At 43.9% G+C, this 22853-nt stretch overlaps 2 protein-coding genes across 2 annotated transcripts; both read right to left on the bottom strand.

The window, feature by feature from the left end:
* Nucleotides 1-8627: 8627 nt before the first annotated feature.
* On the bottom strand, nt 8628-12532 carry LOC107385962 (C-type lectin lectoxin-Thr1-like). Its single transcript, XM_054748118.2, has 2 exons — nt 11888-12532; nt 8628-11756 (listed from the first exon to the last, which is right to left on the bottom strand). The coding sequence occupies exons 1-2, from the start codon at nt 12057-12059 to the stop codon at nt 11344-11346; spliced, it is 585 nt and encodes a 194-aa protein (XP_054604093.1). The 5' UTR covers nt 12060-12532; the 3' UTR covers nt 8628-11343.
* A 5796-nt stretch (nt 12533-18328) lies between these two features.
* Nucleotides 18329-19758, bottom strand: ppp1r3db (protein phosphatase 1, regulatory subunit 3Db). The gene is made up of 2 exons (XM_015959975.3): nt 19568-19758; nt 18329-19432 (listed from the first exon to the last, which is right to left on the bottom strand). Exon 2 carries the CDS (start codon nt 19417-19419, stop codon nt 18547-18549), a length of 873 nt encoding a protein of 290 aa, XP_015815461.1. The 5' UTR covers nt 19420-19432; nt 19568-19758; the 3' UTR covers nt 18329-18546.
* Between the last annotated feature and the right edge of the window lie 3095 nt (nt 19759-22853).

Below are 22853 nucleotides of genomic sequence, written 5' to 3'. Positions count from 1 at the left end.
CAAAGTCTCACCTCTCAGCAGTAGGAGCCCAACGGTTCCATGACTGGTGTGCTTCTTTTGGTTTGCGCACCAGGTCTTCTTGATGAAGAAGCATAAAATCATATGCCTCCACTGGTGTGTCGGGCTGAGTGGAGGAGACATTCTCAATCTCTACTTCTGCAGTTTTTAGGGCGAGTGTTAGTTCTCTCTCACCAAACAAGGTCCATAATGTCTCTCTGATCAGGTGCTTTGTCTCCTTTAACTTGAGCTCACATTCTTTCTCAGTCTTCTCGAGGTCAGCTCTTTGCTGGTCGCTCAACTCATGTGTGCCTTCATCTTCACACTCTGCGATGTAAGCAGCCTCAAGCTCCTCATTCATAGCCATCACTTTGGAGCCCTCTACTGTGAGCTTCTTGAAGGCATCCTGTAGCTCCTCTACAGACATTTCCATGTGTGTCCTTGTTATTTGGTTGGTGAGTCTGGAGAAAAGTCTTTTTGCTGTGGTTCGTTCTACTTTCAGTTCCTCAAGCGACTTTGACTCAGCCATGTTGCTTTGTTTGTTGTTGGGTTGACAGATGGCAGGTAAACGGTTCCCTCCAGGCCCCCAGATGGAGTCTTCTCCCTCTTTGTGGTGGGCTTTGGTGGAGTCTTTACTGGTCAGGGCCGATTCCCCACTGGCCAAGGCGGTTTTCACTGTCAAGTGTTTCTTCTTTCTGTGAGGCGTCTACACTTGAAAAGACCAGACTTTGGCTTCACTCAGATATGTCTTTATTTGACCAGTTTCAGGATCATCATAAGTCAGTATCAGTATCAGCATCAGGTGAAAACCTTTAAATACAAAAATAGAACTGTTTAAAGATCACACACAGAAAACACAATGCGTTTTACAGGTAACACAAACTTAAAACATTCCAACCAACATCTGTAATTTAAATAAAAGGTGAGTACTTAAGTTCTAAGTAAAAGTATACTTTAAGGTTTAAACATATTCTAGTATTTAAATTAAACAAGAAAACAGCTAACAGCTGTTTGCCACAAAACTTAGCTCAGAAAATGTGAATCATCCCAAGAGCTTACCGATAGCCTGTCAAGATCAAAGTCCTCCTCACAGCTGAATTGTTTGCTTGCCATCTCAGTTTTGTCACACCCTGGTTGAATGACTGCTGCATGCATGAAGAAGCCACTAGTGGTGAGCTCTTGATTTCCTGATTTGGCTCACCTGGAGGAGCACACACCAGAGTTCACAAGCCCCCTCTGGCCAGTGTGAAGATTGCATGCACAGCTCATGTGCAGACACTGTGCAGCAGAGTCAGCATGAGGAGGAGATAGTTGACCTCTGCCAGGTCAGCATGACAATTATCTAAATTACACATCAATCCTTGGATTAAAATTAGACCAAACAGGTTGGTGTATGAACTTAGATCGATGTATAAGTATCCGGGATATTTATACATGATCTAAGCCTCATATGTTAATCTGATTGGTCATTTTTCGGAATCTCCAACTGAATAGCAACAGAGTTGATTCCAGTGTGTAGTTTAATTCTCTACACTGACAACAACCCAAACAACGCTGGTCATAGTCTGAGATGTTGCGACGCATACCGGGCCAACCTGGGTCAGGGCACCGAACATGGCCTTGACACCTTTGTGTCCGGCAGAGGGAGAGTCATGAGCTTGTGTGATCATGCCCCCCCTTAGTGACTGTGGTGCCACGAGGACAGGTGGCAAAGGAGGCTTGGAGGCAAGCATCAGAAACCCTTCAACCATTCTCACTATGACACAAACATGAAAGAGAGCACGGAGCTCAGGAACGGAGTCAAGCTCGACGGAAGAAGGCAGATGAGTTGTAGGATCAGAAAGGTACAGGATCATCCTGCTTATAGCAGGGTCCTGGGACTGAAGACTGACAAGATCGCTACCACAAAAGACAGGTTGAACGGACACAACACCCTCAGATGGTTTGGAGGTGGAAGTGTTAGCGGCCTGAGCTCGAGTCACGACACACACACGGGGTGGGTCAGACCGAGAAGACATTTCCTAAGGGAGCCACAAGGGGTTGAAGACCCATGGAGTACCATCGGCCGCACCTTGTTTGGCAAGAGAGTCTGCAAGGTCATTCAGATCCTTGTCAGTTCCGGGTGCACGAGAACGTCCTTTGACTTTACGCCAATAGATGTGCATGTCATGTGATGCCGCTAGGGCGTCACAAGCCATGAAGAGGTCCTGATGTTTAACAGGCTTCCAGTTTGAGGTCAGGAACCCGTTACTCTTCCAAGAAGGTAGATGACAAATGAAACTGAGGCAGGCGTAGTCCGAGTCGGTGCAAATCACCAGCTCACAGACTCCACGGTCCACAGCAAGTTTTAGTACTATCAAGATCCCAGCCACTTCTGCAAACTGTGAGCTCTTAAGACCTAACAAGTAACACTGGGAGTCCTTCTGGTCTGCGTGCAACCAGACGACACCCACGCCTGACCTAGGCGCATCACCGTGTCGAAAAGAACTGCCATCGACGTACATGGTCGGCAAGTCCACACAGAGAGACTGGTCGAAGTAGTGGTGGTTGGGGTTTAGAAGAATCTGAGGAGAGCTAGCTGGCAGGACTGACGTGACGGCGGCATCCGAGCAGTGTTGGCACGCAGCCAAACCCATGCCAAGAGGGCTACAGCGGTTCTGGGCGTAGCGTACTTCAATGTCGAAGCTTTGAAGAACCAGCAGCCATGACGCGATTTGCGGATGGTAACCACACCATCTCTGATATGCTGACTGTTAAGGAAGGTCACTGGCTGATGAGTTTCATTGATGATTTTCTGTCCACCGGTGTAGCTAGAAAAGTGTTTAACTGCCCACATGGTGGAAAGCAAAGCTTTTTCACAACCAGAATATAACTCAGGACAGGACAAGAGCTTACTAGCATAGGCTACGACACACCTGTCGCAGTCATATACTTGGTAGAGACCGGCACTCAAACGGTGAGATGAAAAACCCGACCTCAAGGTGGAACTCCTTGTCACAATCGGGGAGCGCCAAGCACGGAGCTGAGATAATGCGATCAGATCATCCATGGCCTGTTGCTGCTGCTCAGTCCACACGAAATGCACACCCTTCTTCAGTAGGTTATTCAGAGGTCTCGCTATCTCAGCATAGTGTTCTACGAACTGGCGTGAGTAGTTTCACACCCCTAGAAAACTCTGAAGTTCTGAGACATTCGTAGGAGGTTTGATGGTGGCCACACCTTGAATTCTGCCAAGTTGAGGCTGCACTCCCTGTGGTCCCACAAGGAGGCCAACAAACTGAACCTTTGACCTGCACCACTGACCGTTGGTGAGAGAAATCTTTGCACCAGCAGCTGCTAGCTGACCCATTACGTGGTCCAGCTCGGACAGGTGGTCATCCAAGGTACGCTTACGAACAAGAATGTTGTCGACATAGATGAGGGTACCTCGCTCTCGAGCATCAGGGCAGGCTTTGTCCAAGAAGATGTTGAACTCAGCTGGTGAGTTGGTGTAGCCAAAAGGACACTGAGTGAAGGTGTACTGGCGGTTGGCAAAGGAAAAGGCTAGTTTATATTGGTCAGATTCATGGACAGGAATTGTCCAGAATCCAGACGCAATGTCAAAGGTGGATAAGTATTTAGCGTCTTTCACTTTCGGGAGTTCTTGTTGCAAGCGGGCCATCAGCCACCTAGACAAGGGAACCTGTTTGTTGAGTTGTCTGCAGTCAATGGTCAGTCACCACTTACCATTAGGTTTCTTTACTGGCCACAAGGGAGCCGAGTAGGTGCCGTTACAGGGTCGGATGATCCCTTTCGCCAAGAGGCTTTCAATGATTTCCTGGACTGTTCCGTGAGACGCCAGGGGAATCTTGTACTTACACACAAAAGTTGGCACAGCATGTGGCAGTGTAGGAATCCTGACTTCATGGATAGTGGTTAGGCCACAGTCCAAGGAGTCGAGTGAAAGAGAGTGTTTGTACATGATGGCCTGCAAACGAGTTTGGAACCATACTCGGTCAGCCCTGCAGTGAACCTCGGCCCAAAACAAGAGGTATGCTGACCGGCGTCGCATTTCAGCCCCCACATACTCCGTTGGTCAGGAGGTCTGGCTTTCATCCCAGCATTTCCCGCTCAAAGGCGCTCCCAGGAAATTGTCTCCCCGGTTTCTAGGCCCTTTCCCTATTGTTGCCATCATCAGTCCTTCGGCTGTCCGTCTGAGACTCCCTAGCCACCTTCGTGTTCACCCAGTTTTTCATGTTTCCCAGATCAGACCTGTATCCTCAAGCCCCCTGTTCCCTCCTGCCGATCCCCCTCCGCCCGCCTGAGTCGTTCATGGCACTCCTGGACGTCCGCCCTCGGGGACGTGGTCGCCAATACTTGGTTGACTGGCTGGCTTGTGGTCCTGAGGAATGCTCCTGGGTTCCTCGTTCTGCTATCCTGGATCCGTCCCTCATCAGTGATTTTGAGCGGTCTGTTGCCTCGACCTCTCAGGGTCGGCCGCCGGGTGGTGTCCGTTGGGGGAGGGGGGGGGGGTACTGTGAGGTTCTGTGTGTGTGTGTGGATCCTCACCTCTTCTCCTCAGGTGTGACAGGCAGGCCGCACCAGGTGCCATCGATCAGAGGCAATCAAGGTGGAGCACTTAAAAGCAGGCCGGAGGAGGAAAGCAGATGCCAGATGATTAAGCCACACAGCTTGGTAATCAGGTCAGCTCTGCACTTCCTTGTGTTTCCCAGTGATCTTCTCACCTGTGAGGTTTTGTCTCACAGCCGTCCCAACCTTCTGAGTTCCCAGACCTAAGGATCTCCCAGTGTCTTCCCAGAACCACGGTATCTGCTTCACCCTGCTGCAGTGCTCCAGCTCTATCGTCTACGCCCTGTTGGATCCTCCTCTTCTCCACCTGCCTGTCCACCCTCGAGCCTCCAGCGCTCCAAGAGATCTAAACCACAGCCTGTCACACTCCCACACTGGACCTCACCTCTCCTCCAAACGCTCCTCGCCACGCAAACCAGTAAGCTCTCCCTCTTCATTATATTATCAGAACACTGCCTCCTTGCTCCTCGACTCACCTTCTGTTTCCCCTTCAGAGCCGCCTCTGCGAACCCTTCCAGAGTTCCTCAACCACACCAAGAGCTTGCTGAACTTTTGAATAAACTGTTAAACTTTCTACTGTGTCCGGGTGTGTTCGCTCCAGAGTCTCCTAGAGATCATGACAACAGGATTGAGCCCAACTTCTGGTCACGTTATTGGATTGGAGCATTCCTAGTTTAAACCCTAAACCCAGTGTGCAGAATTAAGGGTTTAATGTTTTTATTGACCAGAGTCAATCTGAGTGGCCGTCTGGAAACACGTGCCGGGGTCAAAGAGAAAAGTTGTGTTAAGAAATCATGAAATCAAAACATTTCAGTTTGGTTCTGTCTAATCTAGATCAGAAGTGAGTGACTTTCTCAAACAGAACTGAGTCAGAACCAAGCCCCCACAATGCGGCTCTAAAATTGGTCCCAACCCGGAAGTACCAAAAATTGCAGTTCCACCCTCATCCACTAGGGGCTGGTGTCAAAAGTGAGCAAATCCTCATTGACTCCCATGTTAAAAATACCAATTTCACAGCAGAAATAAACATGTTTACAGCCTGGTACCAAAACATGTTTATTGTTTAAATGATCTAGTTTACACTGAAGACAATTCTGAGGGGGGTGAATTTTTTTACTCACTCTTCTGTTTAAGTGTATTAAAAGCCTAAAATTCTGTATAATTAATGAGCATCAGACCCACGTGACCACAGAGCTAGCTCCGTGGACAGGCCTCAGTTGAGCCTCGGTCTGGCCTGGAAACTGTTTCGGGATTTTGAGTCTCTCTGTTTGTGTATTCTTTTTTGGATATTATTTGTGCAATTGTTGGACAAAATGACTTGCTGTGGCATTAATTGCATTAATAGAGCGTCCAAGGAGTCTCCACTTCATTTTTTTTCGGTAAGTTAAATTATATGTATGTATTTTAGCTCACTGCCACCTTTAAACTAGCTGAGTTCATGGAAGTAGCTAGCTAACTATCATTTTAACATGTAGCATGTACTGTTTAACCATGAAATTTAGATGTAAAATACGGTAAAATAATTAATAGGGCATATGTCGATGGGTAAAAGGGTAAAACCCGATACATTTAACATAAAAATGGGTTGAAATATGACGGAGCTCTTGGAGGGACACTTCTGTGTTCCATTCTTCCACCCGGTTCTCCCCGGCGGTCAGCCTGGTGCATGTCTGACCGATGCGGCGCCTACTAGCTGCTGCGCGGGCTGATCGCTCGTGGAGCTCTCGAACGGGGCTGACCGCTCGTGGAGCTCTCGCACGGGGCTGACCGCTCGTGGAGCTCTCACACGGAGCTGACCGCTCGTGGAGCTCTCACACGGGGCTGACCGCTCGTGGAGCTCTCGGACTCGTAGATAGACCTGACTGCAGAAATACTGCAGCTCAATTCCCTACCTAAATGCAAAGTTTGAGAGACGTGGTTCACTTAGGTCTGCACTGTCTTCGGGCTAATTTGTCAAGTTCACAAAATGTGGAACGGGATGTAAAGTTAGAATTAGCGGCGAATCAGAACATATCTCGAAGCCCTGGCCTACAAAACGGTCCACATGACTATTACTGTCAGGCTCGGAGAAAATTCGGGTTGTTTTTGTGTCAGTCGGTAATTCTGCAACAGTGACTAACTTACGCAGCACTAGTTGACAGACATCATTACAGCGTGAAATCCAGCTTTACACCACAGCGTGACCCGGTTCTGTAAGGCATTCTGTTCAGGAGGTCGCATTTCAGGCTCTTCACATCATATGTGACTGACTTTTACGTTATAATAACGATCACACACTAGGAATGTTATAACGCGCCTATATCTGACAGTTTCTTTTGTATATTATCTGACTTTATAAACTCCAACAACAATGTGCTTCTATTTTTTTTCAGGCTAAATCTACCCAAGACATTGGCTGTCAGACTGATTTAGTCTGCAAGGATGCACTTGTCCAGCCTGACGTGAAGCCTTAACCGTAGCAAAGGTGAATTATTTTTTAATAATATTCTATGTAAACATTTTATTATTACCTTCTAGTTTTAATTTGTTTTACAGATTATTGTTACACGTGATTTTATGCTCTTTTAAACATTTATAAATGTGCTGTTTCTTTGTTTTTTATATAGCCACCCAGTTTAGAGCTCCCAGCTGCTGTGTGTCTTGTGACACAGGGACCATGATGGAAATTCATCTTCCAGAAAGTCTGGCTCATCATTTAGCCAGATTTCTAAGGTATAGGCCAAAAATGTTTAGGTTAGTTTTGATAAGGTCTGTGCATCTCTCATTTCATGATGTAATTTTTTATATTTTAGTTCCTGGGTGCCTTCAATGTGCAGGGACTGTCCAAGCAGACATTCTATCGACATCAGGCAAAGATGTTAATTCCAACAGTGAGCTGGCAGTGGCAGCTACAGCAAGCTGATTTCATCCAGGAGGCTACTGAATCTGGACCTGTGACTCTTGGTGGTGACATGCGAGCTGATTCACCTGGTGAATACGTTTAAATTTATTTATTTTATGCCTTTGCTATCAAATGTAAATTAAGTAATGACTTGCATTTCTGAAGGACACTCAGCCAAATATGGCAGCTACACCATGATGGATCTCAAAATAAACAAAGTTATTGATATCCAACTCGTACAGGTACAACATTACCTGATGATTATAATACATTTCATGGTTAATTATTCACAGATCAATGGAGAATTATGTTTCTTTTCAGAGCAATGAAGTTGGAAATAGTGTGCGAATGGAGAAGGAGGGATTTGTGCGAAGTCTGAGCACACTTTTGGAGAGGGGGGTCGATGTGCAGCAAGTTGTGACTGACCGCCACACAGGGGTGCAGATGTTTTTGCGGGAGGAAAAATAGAAAATCAGTCACTACTTTGACCCCTGGCACATGGGAAAAGGTAATCTTTGGGGATGTATATAGTGAATATTACAGGATTTTTTTTTCTATTTTAAATGTGGGTCTATTTGGCTCTCCATGAATTGGTAAGAAAATCGAAGAGCTGGGGAAGAGAAAGACGACCCAGGATGTGAGACTGTGGAAGCAAAGTGTGGTGAACCACCTCTACTGGTCAGCATCTCTCTTTATTCCAGATTGGTTCAGCATTTACATGCTAATGTGTTCTTATATTATGTTTTATATTGCATATTTTCTAATTGATTAGGTGCTTTTAGGTTGATTTTTAACTGTTTGGGTGTTTTTAGTGATTGCTGCAACATTGCATCCCATCTGTGTTAATCCTCCCCAATTACCCACACCTGGGAGCGGGGTGTGGACTGGACTGGCAAACAATGAACAGAGGCAGGGCGGGAGGTGAACGGGCGGAGGGTTTTGTTTATTTAAGGGAGCGGACGTGGAGACACGGAAACGTGAGGGGAAAGGAAAATACTTGGCCGGAGCCAGACGGACACCGCGAGCTCCGCAAGGACTGGAAGGAGATCCACCGGCGGCACAGACAGCAGCAGCAGCAGCGGCAGGAGAAGCAGCAGCAACAGCGGGGAGAGAGATCCGCGGCCGGAGACGCCAGGGCACAGAGTGCAACATGGCAGGCGGGCAGGGTTACTCTGCCCCCGAGCGTAAGTAATTGATCAGAGCCTGGCAGTGTTAGAGTTGCTCTCTCTCTGTGAGTGGTCTGGTGCCGGGGACCTATTTACTGCCGGAGTTGTTGTGTGCCACAGGGGCCGGGCCGAGGAGGAGGCGGATTGGATCCACCGTGCGACGATCCTGTGGTTCCCAGACGACGACGCCGGCCTTGGAGATTCCTTGGTTGAGAGCTCAGCAGGGCCGGACTGGACCGCCTTGTCCCTTGGGGCCCTGCGCACACTCGATTGAACGATTTTTTTTCCTTGGCATCATCATCAGGGTTTTGTAATAAATGTACCTTTTTAATTTGCTTTGGCTGTCACACTGCTTGCCTTGTTTTTTAGAACCTTTTAATATTAGTGGCACCTTCCATTCCACCTGGATCATGTCACAGATACATAACCCAAACCAATATTACAATAACATAAACTCGTACACAAAACGCTCCTCTTGATAGAGCAAATCTGTTCAGCACATCCTGACACACAGACTAACTTTCTTCTGTCATGTTGCTGTACAGGACATTTTTAGTTTTTCTTTTTAAAGATAAATAGGATTACATTTAAAGTGCAATACTTTCACATTATCGTTTTCCCACACTTTCTGTATACCTGTATTTTGTTGTTTTTCAATAAAGAATGACAAATTATTTAAGTTTATGTTTTTTTTAGCACACAAATATCTATCTGTAAAAAATATCTACAAAGCTAATATTTACATAACAAGTATGATTGGGTTTTGAAATACAGCACTCTGTTTATTTTAGTAAGATTTTTAAACCAAGTGAAGTTAGTAAAGAACACATTTCTATTGGCTGCTAAGAAACTGTTGGACTTAAAACAGGCCTGTTGTAGAAACAACTTGGCATAAATGATTCTTTTTTTGTCTTAACCAAAGAAATTCCAGTAATTGAGCAAAAACATTTATTTTTTTACATCACATTTTATAAAATAACAGGACACAAAGTGTTGGGACATTTAAAAAATACTTAAAATAATAAAAAGGGCCCAGAGAGCTGCAGAGTGAGTGGAACATTGGGTTGTGAAGGAAGAACAGTTCTCAACAGTGTGATATGAGGGTGTAGAAGGTGAAGCCGGTGCAGGTCCTTCATCATGTTCACCAGCTTCACACTGCTGACCACCCCCATGTCATTGCCGCCACAGTAGATGAGAAGGACATCAGGAGCTGCTCTTCCATGCATGGAGTTGAAAAAGAAGGGGAGAAGGTCTTTCCACCTCAGTCCGCCCCAACCGAACCAGGAGACACAGACGTCAGGGAGGCCAAGGTTGTCTCCGAGGGTCTCTGCAGCTCTCTGGGCACCACGCCTCACTCAGCTGTCACCGATGATCCAAATGGCTATGGAGAAAAAAATAACAGGTTTGGCCTAGCTGTTCAAAGTACAAAACCATACATGAAGTGGTGAGACAGGTATGTGGAACTTACACGCTGCGTCGTGTAGCTGACGTTGGAGACACACAGGCTGCCATGGTGACCTTTTAACAGATCTAAGAAAAAAAATGTAATAAAAGAATGAAACTTAAAACTCCCAGACCTCATTTCATGATTGCTAATCAGCTATGGCTGATTTATTGTTTGGATCACAGTGAGCTACACTAATTCTAATATATTTTTATTTCTATTACACACACATACTTTTTAATTATTATTTTCACATGACTGTTATCAGGCTGTCTTGTTCTGGTTCTCATGATAATAATTCTGTTTCTTCCAGTAAGTTATCTTGTGCTTACTTCATCTGTATAATGTCTCTTTACTTTTGGTGAGTTGTACTGAGTCCAGAATAAAGGCTACTTGGCTGTACAAGATACAAACAAGGATTACGTTTTGGAAATATATGAAATGTATTTAGCCTGCTAATTTATCTCAAATACTAATAACTACCGTATTTTCCGGACTATAAAACACACTTTTTTTCATAGTCTGGCCGGTCCTGCTACTCCGGAGCGACTTATATAACAAAATATGTACGCTACACCGCGCTGCTGCGGGCCGACTCCGACCCACGAATGAGTTCCCCTGTCCTGCTGGGAGGGTTTCAAACACCGCCTTCCTCTGCTGGAGACCGTCGCGTGCTGCTGCGGCGCATTATTCGGTTATTGTTACCGGTACTTGTCTTGCAATGTGAAACGCTTGGTCTCAGATTTTGTGAGAAAAATAAAATTTCCCCCCAAAATATGACTTATATATGTTTTTTTCTTCTTCATTATACATTTAATGGCTGGTGCGACTCAGGAGCGACTTAATAGTCCTGAAAATACGGTACGTGATAAATAGTGAAAACTTGCTCAAAGCAAAATATATTTTCATTATGGAAATAACTTATAAACTTACCGATTTAATATTTTTTATTCACAGAAAGGTACGTCTCATGAAAAATCGCCGCAAACCTCCACCTGAACTCCATGTGGTCGATGGGTGTTCCACAGAGTTAGCTCCGGTTGTAGCTAGGTGGCTACATTCGTTAGCTCGGCTCCCACCTCCGCGTTAGCTTTGGGTTAGCCAGGGTTAACTTCATGTTAGCTTGTAGCTAGTTCGACCGGGTGTCATCAGTTGATCCCAGCCTTACAGCCCCACCCTCACCTCCTCCTCTCTTCCCTTTTATGGAATTGTCTGGGCTGGACGGAACCTGTGACACGGTCAAAATGGCGGTGGTGGCCAACCTCCCATTTTAGCCCAAAAACTTGTTATTGGAGCCTATGGAAATGAATTGTCCAGTATATACGTCGATGGTCAGAACTAAAGAATGGAAACTCACAGCTGTAGCAAATGAAGGCTTTCTTTGTGTCAACATTCCAGTCCTCCCATCCTCCAGAGGCATCAAAGTTTGCTGCTGCTTTTGTCTCATTGTATACGTTATTGGGTTCGGTAGATTTTAGACTCCAGAACCTAAACGAGGAGTTGCTTCCATCCGACCACTTCCAGGTGTCTCTGTAAATGCCGATCCAGACGTTTTTTCCTGATGGGATCATCTTCATCACCTTCTGGTTCTCTGAAAGGTTCCTCACACTGGACAAGTCTTTGTGTTTCTGTCTGCAGTAGCTCTGAGCATCTGTCCAGTTCATGATGGTGTCGCTGTAGACAAATGTTGCATTCAGCCCTAAAAACAGCCCAGTTTAACAGAAAATAGTTACCTGATGCCATCAACAGAACAACCGAGGGGGTAAAACGTCGACTATAACATCTTTAGAAAGCACAGAGGCAAACAGAAACATCTGTAGCTCTCCTCACCGCTGACATCAAAGCAGATTGGGTTTAGCTTTTGAGAACAAGGCAGATCATCCCAGGATCCAACACTATTCATTGCTCCACAGCTCTCTTTTCCAGCAAGATTGTTTGGTTGTCCAGATAACCAGTTTCTATACTCCATCTCACTGGGTTGGTAGAAGTTTGGGTCTGACATGGACCACCTCCAGCTGTTCACATCATCATATAATCCAATCCAGGCTCGCTGGAAACAGAAAGATAACTATTTGTAACTGCAAAATGGTTTAAGACATTTATCTTAACTATCTAAACTCCACCCACTAGTCTGTTATCCCAGCTGTAAACAAACATTGTTTAAATCTACAGATGGTTTTGCAAACTCAGATATGGAGTTGCTAATGCTAACAGTTAACTTCTGCTAGCTGGGATGTTCACCACTGTTTCCTGGATGCTGAACGAACAACAGCCTTCCCTGTTGTGAGCCAAGATGGGTGAGTCCATGAATGTTCGGTGACAGTGTGACGTAGATCTGTCAGGATTTTCTAATCCTAGAGTTTCACCATTTCAGAAGCTAATGCAGGAGACAGGTGTAGGAGACTATTTTCATGTTCAGCCTGCATGAAAAACTCAGAGTAACCCGTTATAACCAGAAATATTTATCAAAAATGGTTCTTTACTGTGCCACACCTTTAAATACTTGTACAAGGAGTGTATGATCATAAAAAAAAAAGAAAACAAGACATACATAGCTGTATTCTGTGTAGATCATTTGACCTAAATCTGCCATGTTGTTCAGGATCCTCACGTCCTCCATGCTCTCTATGGTCATCAGGTCTGTGTACATGTCTCTGCAGTATCTCTGAGCTTCAGGCCAGGTCTTCACCTCATAAACAAAATGATATTTACGTGCAGGAAGAGATGATACCGAGCACAAAGCTGCAGACAAACACAAACACCTTTGAGATGTTTCCTCTTGAAAATGACACAAATGAAAGAAAAGCTTTTGTGTATAGAATAGAATAGACTTTATCAGTCCCACAGTGGGGAAATCCACTTGTTACAGCAGCACCAATAATAAAGAGAATAATTTATGAAACTAATAACAAAGGTACATGTATACACACATAGGCAGTAAGCTAGTATTACACATAGGCAGTAAGCTAGTATTACACACAGGCAGTAAGCTAGTATTACACATAGGCAGTAAGCTAGTATTTTAACCTTCTACCAGTAAAAAAAAAACATACATTAAAAATTAAATACTTGGATTCCAGAACTATGCAGCATACTGTAAGGGCCACAGACATACTATGTAAGTCTGGTATGGCCCAGGTGTTGGACACATACTGAGTACTGCATATCAGTAGCAAGGCATTCAAGTACGGAGTGCTGAAGGTATTTGAGAGTTACGCATCCCATGGGTGACGTATAGCAATCCTGGTCCGGGAGGACTGGTATCCAGCATGTTTTAGTGGTTTTTCAACACACTTGATTCAGTGGTGGAATCACCTGTGCAGCAGCTCATCAAGAAGCGTGTTAATCACCTGCTGATCGAAGTCAGGTGTGTTGAAGCAGGGTTCAAACTAAAACAGCCCTCAGGACCAGGACTGGGCGCTCCTGACCAGTAGATATAACAATTGTAAATCTGTAAATGAAAGACTTTACCTGATGCAGTGATGAGGTACAAAAGAACTGTCTCCATCTTAGCACTTTGGATGTTCTCCTCCTGTATGTGACTGCAGATATATAAATGCTGCAGAAGCTCGTCATTTATGCAAAACTGTTGTAATATTTTATTGCTTGCTGGAACTCCGAGAATATTTTTGCATTTGCTGGAAATGAGAACTGCTCTTAATGCAAAAGGTCTGATGATAAATCCTCCCTGTTTTGTTTACATGATCTGGTCTTGTGAGAAACATTTGCATGAAGTGCTGTTCAAGTTAACCTTTAAAAGAAACCAGCTCAAAGTTCCTTAAAAATGAGAAGGTAAGACTCCTCTTCTAAATAACCGATAATGCATTTATAGATGTGGTATTAATAAATGTTTAATTTGCATTAATTAAGGGCAAGAAAGAGACTAGAAAGACCAGTTTCTTGCCAAATAGTGAGCCAAATATGTTGCTCTATAAAAGTAAACTATAAATGAAACATTTATAAGAATAATGAACGTTTGTATAAAAAAGAACAGATTTCGCTCACTATTTGGCAAGAAACTGATCCGTTTTGCCTTTAAATAATGCTTAAACAAACACGTACTGATGATTAGTGTTAAAGTATCTATAAACTGCTAGCTAGTCATTTATAAGGTGAGCCTTATTATAAAGTGGTACTATGATTTTTACTCTAAACTACGGATGCTCGATATCGGCTTTTTTTTTACCGATATCTGATATATCGTTACTGTCTGACTCTTAAATTGTGATAAACTAAAACCGATATATGCTGTGTCCCCTTCTCATAAAAACATTTTACTAACACCCCGCATCTGCTATCTTGCTTACATTTAAAACATTTCTGTGCAAAATCACAACTACTTCAAATAAAGTTAGTAATAAGAAAAGAGGCGGATCTCATTCTCTCCACGCGAGACGCTTAGATGTGTTTATTAGTCGGTAATGTATTTTTTCTATTTATGTAAATTGCAGCTATGGGGATAAAACATTTATAAAGATCTTAAGGTAATACAAGCAAGCCTTGGGTGAAGATTTTTGTTATTGTTTATGCAGTTTGTTAGCTGGCTAGCTGCATATGTGCTGCATAGTTTAGCAGGGCAAAGTTCTACTTCACAAGTTGTACCAAATAAAGTAAAATATCTCAAACACTTTACCTCAAATCTGTCACATTTGGGCATTTTGTGAGAGAGGAGAAGAAGCTGAAGTGTTGGATGTATAATATGTGTATGATTTGTAAAAGCTGGGCCATTAGAAGACTAAAAACCCATAAATTTTCTTTACCTGCTTACCAATGCAGGGTCACGGGGGTGGAGGGGGGGGGGGGGGGGTGCCTATCTCCAGCAGTCTCTGGGCAAACAGGTGGGGTACACCCTGGACAGGTTGCCAGTCCATCGTAGGACAACACAGAGATACACAAGACAAACAACCATGCACACACACTCACTCCTGAAGATAATTTAAACAGACCAATCAACTTGGCAGCCATGTCTTTAGACTGAGACTCAATGCAGAAAGATCCCAGGCCAGGATTTGAACTCAGGACCTTCGTGCTGCAAGGCCACGGCACCACCATGCAATCCAAGAATAAAAACTAATACCAATATCTTCCCGTAATACATTTTAAAGCTGATAAAGGCCAATATTATTGGTAGACCGATGATACTGAACATCCCTAATCTAAGCAATTTTTGTGGAGGCACATTAATAGTACTGTTGCCTCACTGCACAAAGGTTGCAGGTCCAAATCCCAGCTGTAATCTTTCTGCATAGTTAGCATGTACTTCCTGTGCTTGCATGGGTTTGCTCCTGTTTCTCCAGTTTCCTCCCACAGACCAAAAACATAACCAAACTGCCACTTCACGGGGTTTTTTCTTCTAAATGCGAAATTTTTCTCAAGGAATGTTCCGATCACGTTTTTTGCCCCTGATCCGATTCCGAGTCATTTGATTTTTAGTATCTGCCGCTGCCGAGTCCCGACCCCATACTTTTCACAAAAGCATTAAAATAAGAAAAAAGGGGGAAAAAATCAGGAAAGCATTAAAATAAGAAGAAAACACATCCAAATTGTCCTTTATTTAATTTTTTTTACTTAGATCTCCAGTGCGCAGCTCCGTGCTGCAGGAGAACTAGAAACCCCGATGTTTTGCAGTCTGTTGGAAATTAACCTTTGTTCATTAGCGTAACGTTCTCTGTCGGCTGGCTCCGCGTTTTTGTCTGACCACTGTAAACTGTGACTGTTAGAGGTAAAGTGGGATTTAATGGAGACCGGTGATTTACTTTGTTGATGGCTGAAACAAAAAGCCGACAGCGAAAGTAGCTTGTTTGAAGGCAGCGAATCATGGAGCTGTTTCCTTTCCAGCATGTTGAATGCTAAGTATGCACGCATTACACATGTCTAGCTCTGCCTTTGCTGTCTGGTTTAAAACACCACCAAGCTGCAGATATTTTAGCTCTCCTGAGGAGACATGCTAGCTCTGTGTTAGCAGGCTTGCTAACAGCTGCACTTGGCGTCTGAGTCGTTGCCTGCTAGCCTGGCAAGCCAGACTAAATAAATGTATTATTTAGTCTGGCCACGCTCCATTGACGGCTCTCGGTTGTGGGGCGGGTTCTACCGTTGTCTTTCAAATGATCTCCACATTCCACTGGACAATGAATGTGACATACTCTTGTTTCACTCTGTTGCATCATCCCACCCACCAGGCATATAGAGTGGCCTGATTGGCCCACAAAGCGGATAAAGCTCTGTGATTTGTTCACTAAGCAAATAGAGCACTATGATTGGCCCACCATTATGGACTAATCACAGCTCTTTATGTTTGAAACCCCTCTAGAGAGCTGTGATCGGCTAGCCAGAATCCTGGTAGGAGCTGCAGAGGTTCCAATGGAGCGTGCCTAGACCATTCTTTGCAAAGCAAGAGTTTGGTCTAGTTCACTAGGCTACTTGCCTGCTGTAAATTGTGTTGTTTTCATACATGAAACAAATATTGATGCAGAAGAACTTATTGAGATTAAAACTAAGCCATTTTTGTTATATTTGAAAATCTCTATGTCAGGATGAATTTAAAAAGTCATGTTTGTTGTTTTAAAAGGTTAAATCCAATTTATTTCTCCCGATTCTGATCCTTTCAAAAACACGTGATCAGATCAGAGCATCAGTTTTCTTTAATAATTGTTGAATTGGGCTAATTTTCTGATATTTAACAGATGGTTTCCTTCTGACTAACAGTAACACCCTGAGAATAGAATAGAATAGACTTTATTGATCGCGCAGTGGGTAAATTCACTTGTTACAGAACAAAGGAACATGTATTCATACACATAGGCAGCAGTCTAGAATTGTAACTTTTGAACACTAAAACCCACAAATAAAAAAGGAAAAAACTTGGCTTCCAACACTATGCAGCATACCACAAAAGACACGGACATGTGATGTCAATCCGGTATTGAACTCATATTGAATATTGCATTGGTGTTATTGTGAACTAGGTTAATGCCAGTGCTGAGGGGATGAATGACCTACGGTAGCATCCTATTTTACATCTGGGATGTCTCAGTCTGCTTCTGAAGGAGCTGTCCATGGTCTCCACAGTGGAATGCAGTGGGTGGGAGGGTTTTTTTAAGATGGAGGTCATCTTCCCCAGCATCCTCCTTTCACACGTCGCCTCAACTGTATCCAGTGGGCAGCTCAGAACCGAGGTAGCTTTGCTAACTAGCTTGTTCAGTCTCTTCCTGTCTGCCTGAGGAGGGAGCATATTAGTTCTGTACTGGACCAACCTCACTGGCTCCCAGTTGAGTATCGGGTTAAGTTTAAATCCTGCTGTACGTGTATAAGGCCCTACAGGGCACTGCACCCAACTATCCCTCCTCACTGCTCCATAGATACACCCCCCAAGGGCCTTGCGTTCCCTAGACAGGGAACTCTTGGTAGCGCCACGCTCTAGATACGAATCTAGGGGTGGTGGTGCATTCTCTGTGGTGACCCCAAGCTTCTGGAAGGTGTTGCCTTCTCTTGTGAGGGAGGCACCATCCCTCCAGTCTTTTAAGTCTCGTTTAGAGACACGCCTTTATCAGTTAGCCTTTTCTCGTTGAGGAACAAGTCAGTCTTGGTTTTATTGTGATTTGTGAAAGGTAGTGGAAGGTGCTATAGAAATAAATGATGAGGATGCTCTGGTCTGCATCCATAAATATGGCAGATGACTTGGTAGTGTTTAGCTGTATATAATAGCTGACATACTCCGGAGGCTCCATCTTTCTGCTTTTCCAGGTCTCAACTGGGGAATTCTTTTCAGTCCAAGATAACAAGGCCGGTTTTATTTTCTATGCAACACAGCTGGTCTAGGGTCAAGCCAAGATCAGGGATGGGGGTCTTTTGAGACAAGGAAGTGGTGTAATACCAGTGTGTGGAAGCGGATACACCTAGCATCACGTTTAAATAGCTGGTCCGATGCTGACAGAAGGTTGTCCTTCACTGCCAGAAACAGCTTAGGAATCTGTGCTCTCATATCAGTGGAAGCATTGCAGCCAAAGGTCAGAGCTGTCTTTGATCCAGGACCGAGCAAAGATTTCACCTCTTGGAACTAAACAAAGAAACACAAGGTCAAAGGTCAGTTTACTGTAGCACAAGCTGCCCGAGTTCCTGCAGAGCTCTATCTCTGGAAAAACCTCCCAGAATGGAAAAGTATACGTGCCCGCTTTGAGTGAAATAAAAGAACAGAAGAATCTCTCTCATCTCTGGTCTAGTTTAAGATCTGAAGTTCTAACTATACATCAGCGATAAAGCTTTCAGAACATGTCAGCCTTAGCATCATAGACCTTTAATGTGTCCTCTGTGAGACAGGAAGTCCAGTTCTAAGTAGGGGATCTTCATATGTGGCTTGTTTCTTTATTGTGAAGTGTTTATTTTGTTTGTCTGTCCAGAGCACAGATCCATTTTACTCTCATTTCAACACTGAGTTTGTTTATTTATCTACATCTGTGTTTCCAGGTGGTACAGCTCCTCCAGGTGTCTGCTCAGGTGAAATGCAGCAGGCTGTCCTCACACTCTCTTGGCACCATCACCTTGTAGCTATGGCATGAAAGTTTGTAATTGTTGCCATTGTTGTTGTCCCAGTATTCACATCCTTTTACACGATAGCAGATGGCAAACTCCAAGATGGCTCCTGGCTGCAAAAGGAAGGTTGGGACAGGCAGATGGAACCTGAAGACATCCGTGTCTCCTGAGCGTGCATCTGATACCCAGGCAGCTGTTGTGTCCCTGTGTGACCTCCAGTTGGTGAAGGAAAAGAGTGCCCTCACTTCTTTTTCATAATCTAAATTGAGAACTTGTACGGTACCCGTTATTCCAAGCTCTGAGCACACCACCTGCTCCAGACACACTCTCTGAGAGTACAGATGCTTCAGAAAGTCCGGATGAGCCCCCAGATTTTCTGGGAAACATGGTCTGAAGTAAGGCAGACTCAGCTCTGCCGCCTTCCCAAAGGTAAACTCCGAGTTCATCATCAGCCGGAACATTACGTGTTGTGGTACCTGGGGGTGGTCCTCAACTCTGAAGACTTTTACCTCCTCCAAATCCAGACCCAGCGCATCCATGAAGCGTACTTTAATCCTCCTCAGCTCTTTTTTATTTTCCGACCATGACGGAAGGGACTGAGCTCGTTTCCTCATCGCTGTCTTTGCGGGTGGACCGCTGGCTACGCGCTTCACCTCTTCTTCTTTTACTGACATGTTAGGTCTTGGAGCTGGAGGCCGAATCCGCACAGGAGCTTTGGGAGCTTGAGGCTTTGGATCATATAAGTCTCTCAAGCGGATGGTTGCCGTTGTCCTGCTGGGGACAGTCAGGAACTCAGCCTGGGTCCCAGTTTTCTCACCAGCAGAACCAGACATGTCAGATACTTCCCTACATGAATCAAAGTTATTGTTTCAGACCACAGATGGAAAACATTCACTACAAATGACTCTCATCTATACAACTTCATGTAGCAGGACCAGAATTAAATCACCCCGTCTACCACATGGTAAACATGAATCCGACCTTTACAGAAGGATCCTGCTGTTGAGCTGCTCTCTTTCAAGTGACTGTCTACTTGCTGTGAACCCGGCTGCAGCTGAGGAGAAAACTTTTGCCAGGAACCTCTGAAGGAAGCAGGATGATGAAAAAGACTCAAAACGAGCTCGGAGCACCAGCAGTAGCCTGGTCTGTGATCTAGAGCCTCTGCCTCTTTGAGTTTGGCCCCTGACATATAACACGAGACCTGGACTCCGGTTGGGAGGTCTACAGTGAATATTTATAGCAGCTGGCCGGTGTTTCTGTTCTCCCACAAACCATTTCCTGCATGTATTTTTTAGCTGCTGAGATCAAACAGCAAGTGTGTGTTGGACTCTGTTGGAACAGCAGCAAATGGAATTATTAACAGAATAGAATTGTTTAAACACAAGTCATTTTGTTCTCCTTTTACATGTTATTTATGTTATTGGTCTAAAACATGCTTTACTTGTTATGGGTGGATGTGTTAAATATTAAAGGGGCTGGATCCAGGGTTTGAAATGAACAAATGTGGCTTTAAAAACATTTGGGCAGATACAGATAAAAAAAATCCCAGCCAGTTTGCATGAGCCAATCATGCAATTCATGTCAGAGACGTTTGTCCCCGCCGTCCTACATTTCCCATGAACAAAACACTACTGTCATCCAGGTGACATTTTATCCATTTATCCATTGGCTGCAGCATGCAGGCATGCTTAGGTCAGCTGTGCAATCAGGTCCAATCAACAACGAGAGCACGACACCAGAAAAACACAAGCTTTTGATAATAATCAACTTATAGCTTAACACAAACCAAATTCTTTTACATCCAGGACTCAACTCTCCAAGACACGGAAGTTCTGACTAACATCTCATTCACTCATAGGTTCATATATCACATTTAGTTCCATCCATCACAGTAAATGCTTAGTTAACTTGTCACGTTTTAATTGTTGGTAAAATAAATCCTTACTTTGATAAACCTGACTGTTTTCTGAATCAAAATGAAGTGTCTACAGTCCCTGAATAAATAAAATAGAGCCCTGCACTGAAGCCCTAGGCCCGCGGGTCGGCCCGGCCCTAGGCCCGAGGGCCGGGCTTCGGGCCAACGACTGTGTAATTACCTCGGACACGGCCGGGCCGGGCGCCTTTATTTTTAAATGAATTCATAAAGAAAACTGAAACACTTGAACGCAGCAGCACCTGCCTGCTTCTCACCCACCGTTAGCTCAGTTATGGTCTGTGTGGTTTATAATATAAACGAATTCTCAAACTGCTGATTGAAACATGTGCCCCTATTCTCATATGCCATTTTATGTCCACTTTGATAGAAACCATTCGTTTATTCTCATGAAAACGGCAGCATTCTATTTTTCTGTGAATAAATTCGCTCTGATGTTAAAAAAAATACAGCATTCTTTGCTGTTTTTTTTAACTGGAGAGCGCATTTTCAGAGCGGCAGATTAAATTTACAAATGCTTTATTAATTGGGAACATTCATTCAAGCTGCCGCTCTGAAAATGCGCTCGCAGTTAGAAAATTAGAATGCTGCTTTTTTTCTAACTGCACAAGAGCGCATTTTCAGAGCAGATTAAATTTAAAAATGCATCCAATTAATATAGAATTCGTAAATTTCATCTGCCACGCAAAAAATACGCTCTGTTAGAAAAAAAGCTGCATGAATGCTGTTTTTCTTTCTTTTCTTTTCTTTTTTTCTTTTATTTTTTATTTTTTTTACTGCAGAATGCTTCCCACAGATAATTAGAATGTGGAGCATTCTATCACGCTAAAACATTTTGAAAGGTTAAAAAAAAAGTCGGGCTCGGGTCGGGCCAGAGAATCTTGAAAACAGACCGGGTCGGGCTGGGGCTCCACCCCCTCGGGCCAGGCTGGACATGGGCTCAGATTTTAGGCCCGTGCAGGGCTCTAAAATAAAGAACCCTAGAGTCTTCTGATTAAAGCACAATAAAGACCAAGCAGGGTGATATTCTATATTTAGACAGAGTATCACAGCTTATTGGTCATAAGTAGAGGTAAAATATCTGTTGAGCTCTTAAAGCACTCAATTTACCAAACCCTACACACGTGTGGTTTGGGTTGATTTTCCATTATAGCTCAGAAGAGGCTTTAGTGGGTTGGGCTTGTGATGGTAGGGCGGTGACCCAACACAAAGCACGAGGTCTGACATCTGTAACTGACGGACATGTTGATGATGAAGATTCTGCGTAGTCACCCTTTTTGTCTGACTCTAAACTAACAGAGAGGCAGCGGGTGTTGACTCCGCCCCTCACCAATAAGTGACCAACAGTCTCTGACATTGCGTTCTTACCTTTGTCAAAGCAGCTCCTGAAAAGAGGGCGGCAACCACAGACACATTTGTAGAGAATTAAACTACACATGAGAATCAACACTGTTTGCTATCAGTTGTTAGATTCTGAAAATGACCATATGAGGCTTAGATCATGTATAAATATTCCGGATACTTATATATCGATCTAAGTTCATACACCAACCTGTTTGGTCTAATTTTAATCCAAAGAGTAACGTTTAATTTAAATATTTAAATTCAATAGCAAAAGTTATTTTGAATCAGAAGCTAGGATCTTTGCTTTCAAATAACCAGAAATGTACATTTTCTGTGTTTTGTTTCAATAATGAGGCAAGTTTAAAAATGAAGACATTTTATTACTAACAATTTTAAACTTAAAGATTTGAAAGGACAATTATAAACGACAATTCATGGATGACACTTCAATGACAATTTTTAACAGCTTTGATATTAAACTTGCTTAAAGGCAAACCTGTGGCTGGATGGAAGCTAAATTGATAATACAAGTTTGGATGCGTGAATGGAATTATTAGAAGGTTTCTTTCACAGAAAGAAGAAGCGTTTTGGATGAAAAGGATGTTTTGAGGCTAACTGAGTTATTCACTTAGAGAAAACAGCATCAAACGCATTCCCGTGTTCTACCTCACCCAAACAGGAGACCCTCTTGTGGATCCGGAGATCAGGAGGATGTTGTTCATCCAAGATGACACTCGGTCCGGCAGGGGAGACGTGAGTGTCCGATCATCTGGTCCAGAGATGTCCCGGGTACACAGTTGTTGAGCGTTTGCGGATGGACGTTCTCGTCTTAACTTAACTCAGAAATCAATGACTCTGGGTAGAGTCTTCGTTAGCTGGTTACAGTTGCGTTTATTCTTAGCTATTCTGGTCGACGTGACTGGAACAGCAGGTGGAGGTTTTAGGGACGGCCGTTCCCTTCCTCCGTGGTGTTGGTTCAAGAACTGACTG

The sequence above is a fragment of the Nothobranchius furzeri genome, chromosome 3 (assembly GCF_043380555.1).
Source record: "Nothobranchius furzeri strain GRZ-AD chromosome 3, NfurGRZ-RIMD1, whole genome shotgun sequence".
Taxonomy (NCBI): domain Eukaryota; kingdom Metazoa; phylum Chordata; class Actinopteri; order Cyprinodontiformes; family Nothobranchiidae; genus Nothobranchius; species Nothobranchius furzeri.
Note: the sequence above shows the minus strand (reverse complement) of the source record. Positions and strands in the feature narration are given on the sequence as shown.